The sequence below is a fragment of the Ambystoma mexicanum genome, chromosome 9 (assembly GCF_040938575.1).
Source record: "Ambystoma mexicanum isolate Mex_15411 chromosome 9, UKY_AmexF1_1, whole genome shotgun sequence".
Lineage (NCBI taxonomy): Eukaryota > Metazoa > Chordata > Amphibia > Caudata > Ambystomatidae > Ambystoma > Ambystoma mexicanum.
The window spans coordinates 1139541988-1139547987 of record NC_090931.1 but is presented as its reverse complement, the minus strand read 5'-3'; the positions used below and the strand labels follow the sequence as shown (position 1 = coordinate 1139547987).

Below are 6000 nucleotides of genomic sequence, written 5' to 3'. Positions count from 1 at the left end.
ATCCTCCCTGCGTCCATCCCTTATTTGAAAGAGATCACTGATTGGCGAGACGGAGCATGTTGTAGGCTCATCCACATCTTCACATGCTGTTTGATGGATTGTGTATTTTAGAATGCTTCAATGGTGCCAACAATGTAGGTTTTGTATTTTCCTGTGATGTCATTGTTACGCAAATTATTTTTGAAACTTGCCAAACCCCACATCTTTTTGGTTACTGAATGTTGGCAAGTATGTAAGGGTGGCGAACGTACTTCACAAAACCTTATGCTTCACTTAACCAAATAACTCAGTTACGGCCCATGGCCCAGGAAAGTAAGCTTATGGATCGCAGCTTTCTTAATTGTTGGAACGTTTTCTGATCAGAGGGTAAATGTAACTTTTGATTACCTCACAATATTGCTTACAGTTCGAGCCCCTTAACAATTGCTTTCGGATTCTAATTAAGGTTAAGTATTTCAAGGCAACTCTTCCAGAGATACATTTCGTGTGCGTATATCATGCTTTTAGTTATGAATAATCTGATAGTATTTTTACTACATTGCAAAGACACGCAGAAGCCGTGGTCCACGCTCTTTCCCCTTCCAAGATGGACATCAACTAAATCATGTTGGTGGGAGGAAAGATTGTAGTCCTTCTTCGCCTGCTAATCTGTGATTGGGTAGTTGTCATTCCATGTCAAAACTCAGTGCCCGCAGGACTGACACGATTGGTTAAATACATCGAAAACTCCGCCTACTCAAGGAAAGTCCGACGGCTCCAACATTCCAACCTCCTCCTCCAAAGTGTCCCAGAGCTGTCATTCCCCGCCCCATTTTTACGCCCCGTAGTCCGATTAGTCATTCGTTTAGTGGCGTAGCCCATTCTGTTTCAATTTCACTTGCCTGATTGGCTGGGCTTGTGTCCATCAAAAAAGGTGCAGATTCTCAGGTTACAGATGAGTCGCGCGACGGCAGGGGGGGTGGAGGTAAAGAGCGGAGTGTTGGGGAGGGGGGACGGGAGGGAGGAGGCGGTGGTGGGGAAAACAAAAACAATTCGTTCGCGCCGCCATCTTGGGCCGAGGCTTCGTGCGGCTGAATGGGTAGATATGGTATTGAAAGGGACGCCGCGGACGCCCACTCAGATTCAAGACCCGAAGAGAAAGGGTTTTACAGCCCGTGTTTTTTTGTCCCCTTGGCCCGAAGCTGGCGGAAGCTTGTCCCATGAACCGCAGAGCACGGTGGCTGCCCCATGCCCGGGAGCGTGTTGCTGGAAGTGGCAGGCTGAGTGAGGTGGGCAGAGGGTGCCGGACAGCAGTGTGTTCCCGTCGCAGCTGCTGGTGTGGTTTCCGCGCGGCGTTGCCAGTCTTCCTGTGGGAGAGGCGGTGGCTGCACTGCAGGCTTGTTGAATGGATGTGATCGGTCCTCTGGGTGCAGCGGGGCAGCATTGAACGTGGAGGGAGCAGAATGCAGCGGCGAGTTCTCCTGTCGGCCCCTGTCGCAGTTGCCCTGGAGGTGGACACGGACGGGAGCCTTTTGGGAAGGATTTAGCGCACCATTGGCAGCATCCAGCGAAACCCTCACATTTATTACTTTAACCGTGCCCAACCACTGAGGGCATTGCTCTTTACGACCGAGGCACGGGAGGGGAACCCGAGGCAGGCGATGTCTCGGAGCCGCCTCACTGACAGCTGACCCGCCCCCTCCTGCAGCCGCCGGGTGTAGTCCTTGAAGTTCGGGCCGGTGGGATCTCCAAAACTAGGATCCATTATCTCAGACCCAGTGTGTTGTTGCAATTGCCGCACCACCGCACGTGCCCTCCATAGAGGTCCTGCCTCTGCACCAGGATCACTATTTACTGGTTGGAAATTCGCCCCGTTTGTTCCAAATGTGCTTCTTCACCTGGCTCTATAACAGTTGACATTGTGTATACGTATTTTTGTTTTTGTTTTTTCTGGGGCAGTTAAGATCTGGATTAACACTGGGGGATACCCTGAGAGGTGTCTGAAAATGGGAGCCGCCACTAAACTGGCGTTCGCGGTGTTTCTCATCTCCTGCTCCTCTGGTAAGTCTGGCCAAGGTGGGAAGCCCCTCGCTCACCTCGTGTTTTTTTAAATGTTTTTATTAATGGTCTGAACACGCTATTAACTGTTTCATGTGGAAAGAAGCAACTGTGTATCATGCCTCGTCCTATACTATACCCGAGAAGAGCTCCAGCGTTGTAGGTCATCTCGCACGTGGAAGTAGTAGTGAGTTTAGAAGGACTCAGCAGGACAGAGCGAGATCCACCCAATGTTTCTTCTGTCTCCTTGCATTACTTTTCATATGCTTCTGTCGGTGTAGACCTCCAATAATGGGCTGGAAAAGCACGGCTAAGAACTAACGTTTGCTTTACGTGCATATCAATCGTGTAATACTGAACGGTAAATGAATAAGGACGTTTGCCACATCAATGGGACGCGTTAAGCGCATTTTGACTCCCCGGTTACTGTCTCAGGGTTTTCAGTCTGCAGTTTTCTTGTCATTTTTGTCGGTTAATGTTTGATTTGTGTTGCATGTTTGAACAGGGGTGTTGTCTTACCTGGCAGTTCAGACCACAGGTCTCTTCAGTGCTGGCCATCCTATGCCTGTCCGTGCACATGGCCAGCATGAGTTCTGGCACCCTTTCCTAGAGATGATAGATGTACCTTAGCGAACTGTGGCTAAAGGTCCAAAAAGTCAGCCTTGCACATGGCAGTGGACATGGCTTCCTGGGTGACACATACATTGTAGGTTGATTACAATTTCTTTGCCGCAGCCACCAAGGCGAAATTGGTAACACTAACACCTTGCGTTGTCGTTTGTTCTGTTTTTTAAAAGTGACATCCAAAGTATTTGATTCTTTTCCACCATGGGAATTCGTGGCTGACGCAGTCTTGAATGCTTTTTTTTGTGACCCTCACCCCCGCTTGGTTGCTTGTTATCTAGTCAGATTTCCTCCCGAGACTGCTTCTTGGGGACATTTTGATGTGGTTAGTAAATGGAGTCTTGTCTTCTGCCTGTCTGTGGAGATATTGATTATTTGACGTAGAGATGGCGTGCTTTGAAATGGAGAACATTGCCCAGGACTTGCCCCACTGTAACGTTGCCCGTTAATCGAAGGAGCTACAGTAATTAATATGTTTGGTGCTTTTTAAGTAACTCGATACTCAGTAACTTCGACTAAGTATGGATTTCAAGCATTGTCTCTTCTACGATATCTGGAATTAAACTTTGTTAAATTGTAAACCAATTGCCATAGAATATGTATTTGTATACACTGTTGCCGCCTCCTTCTTGAAAATTGATTTAGATATGTAGCGTTTTCAATCGGTGGATGACATGGTTACTATCTAAATGTATTCGCTCAGTCACTGGACTCCGGTTATAGGTTTTCAGGTCACTTGGCCTCGGTTTTCATTCTAATCTGGGACAGACGAACATGTCACGTTAACCAGGTTAAAATTGCCGTTAATTACAGGCTTTTCCAAAGTTCGGGTTTGATTATTGTAAGGGGCATTGGAGAAGTCATCGCAACACGATTCAAAACTCGCAGCTGCGGTTTTGCCGCGGCAAAATTTAGTTTAGTAAACCTACCTTACATTACACATATGGTAGAATATTTTCAGCGCACATGATAAACGCTTCCCTGACTAATCTAGTACATATACCCATCCCTGCACTCCCTTTTCTACTGCAATCTGGGTCTGCGATTGTCTTATTGCTCCGTTCCCCACCAGCATACCTTGTTTGAATGTTTGCGTTGGAAAAGTTGACATTTTGACAGTCCCCGGTGTTGGCAACGAGTCAATTACTATATAGTGACTACTACCACTGTGACTCGTGCCCACGAGGGCGTTGCCTTCCCTTAGTCGGACTGAAGAAATGTAATCTTTTATGCTAATCATGTTTTGTTTGGTGGACGTGATGGAGGAAAGTCATGGTTTTCTCAGCTGCACCATTTGTTGTCGTGCTTTTGATTACGAATACGACAGCTCAAAGCGTGTTGTACTGAGTTTTTTCTCATACACACTTATTGTACAGAGAGTAATGTTGTTTGCACAACTTTTGGGACATCGACGCTCGCAGACACGATCGTTATTCAGGCCGATTATAGTCGGGAAAGATTTGAGTCTTTAGTGACATTTAATTAGCGATCTTTTAATATTTTAATCTAGCTTTTTTTTTAACCGGATATATGTGCATTAAAAAAAAACTGCAAGTATTTGTCATCCCACCTTGCTATTGTATTCGTTTTTAAACTTTTGCAAGGGGCGGATTTTTTTTTTTTTTTTGTGTAACTCGGTCGATACCTACATTCATCTAAAAGGATTATTTCAGTTCCAACTTTAAGGTGCGGGTTTCTTGGGCCTCCCGCTATTAACGTCGTTAAAGCGCCCTTGATCACATTGTTATAATGGATTCTTTCGCCCCCCCAACCGTCCTATTTGCATATTTCTCTTGGAGTTGCCAACACATGGGCCCATTGACTCGACCAGTATGGGGTGGTAGTACGACAGCTGCCAGTTTTTTTTTTTTTGTGACGGCCGTGTTTTCATTGTAGTAAATTGACACGAGTGGTTAATGCCTTTCGAGGTGACTAGCGCAATGGTACACCGATTAATGTAACATCGTTTTTGTTTTCCGTTACTTTTTTGACCAGGTACGCATCAATTTTTAAGCTGCGTGGGCATTTTTTGTGTAGCACTACATTGCGGCAAGCAGCTTCAAAGTAAAATTGGGCAGAGGTTGAAGGGCTCACTCACCGAGGTAGGGAGACCTATCGTGACTCGCAAGAAGGTGGGCTTCAAGGTCAGAGCATAATGCTGACAACATGAAAAAACACAACCAGGGATAAAGGAGAATGTAGAAGACTAGGTTCCTGAAGGGGAGCAGGGCTGTTGGGTGGGAGCATCATTGCCTGTTTTGTAGTCCTTTATCATGTTTACCTAGGCCCCGGTGACCTGCGTTATTTAGATGACAGCTGGGCTTTCAAATGTTTGTTTTGTTAGTGATTGCTGCACCAGTCGGGCATCCAGGAGTAATTCCATAAAAGGGCCCCAATTGCATTTTTGTTTTTTGCTACAGTGCATGCTTCCTGTTTAATGGGGTTCAAATGAAGGTTTGATTGAACATGCACTAAAACCAACTCCTGGGTATCGGGTATCATCCAGTAGGCACCCTTGGGGAAGCAGGGCCTATAGTACATAGCGCACAGCACACCTGATTGCCACATGAGATTCAGACTAGCTTTTCTTGTCCAATATATCATCTATTATGCTTACATGTCCCCCAGACGTATCCTTTGTTCTCCTTGAAGCACATTCCCAAACCTGCAGAATTAATATTACATAGATGTTCAGTACGTCAGTTGGCGTGGAAGTGAAAAGTAGCTCCTGATACCCATTGGGTAAAGGCTTCCAAGTTTTACTAGGCTAAACGCAGAACCTACTGACAAATTCATAACCTGTGATCGGAGATGACAGTTGGCAATATCGGGTTCTTGGTGCGAGGACTAGGGTATGAAAAGTATGCCTGCTGTGCTTTGGCCATATATTTTATGAATGAGATGTAGTATCTTGAAAGTACAGCCATGTGAGGTAGATTTGTGAGCCTGTCGTGTCCCCTGAATAATTCTGTTTGCATGGTTCTTAACAATTTGAAGTCTTTCTTAGGGTCTCTGAGTAGGCTATAGTAGTCTAGATGGGGAGTACACCAATTGTGAAAAACTTACTTGGGGGAGGGGGTGTGGGGGGGATTCTGTGGCAGTGTGTACTTCTGAGAGCCTGGAGTCCTGACTGGGAGTCTGTCTGCTGTTTCCACTGGTTTGGAGGAGTACCATAACAAAACCAGCGCAGTACGCAGCAGTTGCTGGCGGACGGGCTGCCTCCCCCGATACCTCCCTCTTTGTCCCAAAGGTCCACGGGCAATAAGAAAATTACTGATTACTTTCCCACCTCCAGCAACGGGATCCCCACAGAACTTGCCAGCGTGTCTTGCCATGAGG

General features: G+C 46.3%; 1 protein-coding gene across 3 annotated transcripts in view; it reads left to right on the top strand.

Moving 5' to 3' along the window:
• The first annotated feature begins 1011 nt into the window (after positions 1–1011).
• The window catches only part of ACVR2A (activin A receptor type 2A), an 853417-nt gene continuing 848428 nt past the window's right edge, over positions 1012–6000 (top strand). For 2 of the 3 annotated variants that reach the window (XM_069616514.1, XM_069616513.1), the window contains exon 1: positions 1012–2040. In XM_069616514.1, coding sequence (XP_069472615.1) covers positions 1986–2040 — 55 coding nt within the window. In that variant the 5' untranslated portion in view covers positions 1012–1985. The remainder of the gene's footprint in view (positions 2041–6000) is intronic. The other variant, XM_069616515.1, reaches the window with a different exon arrangement.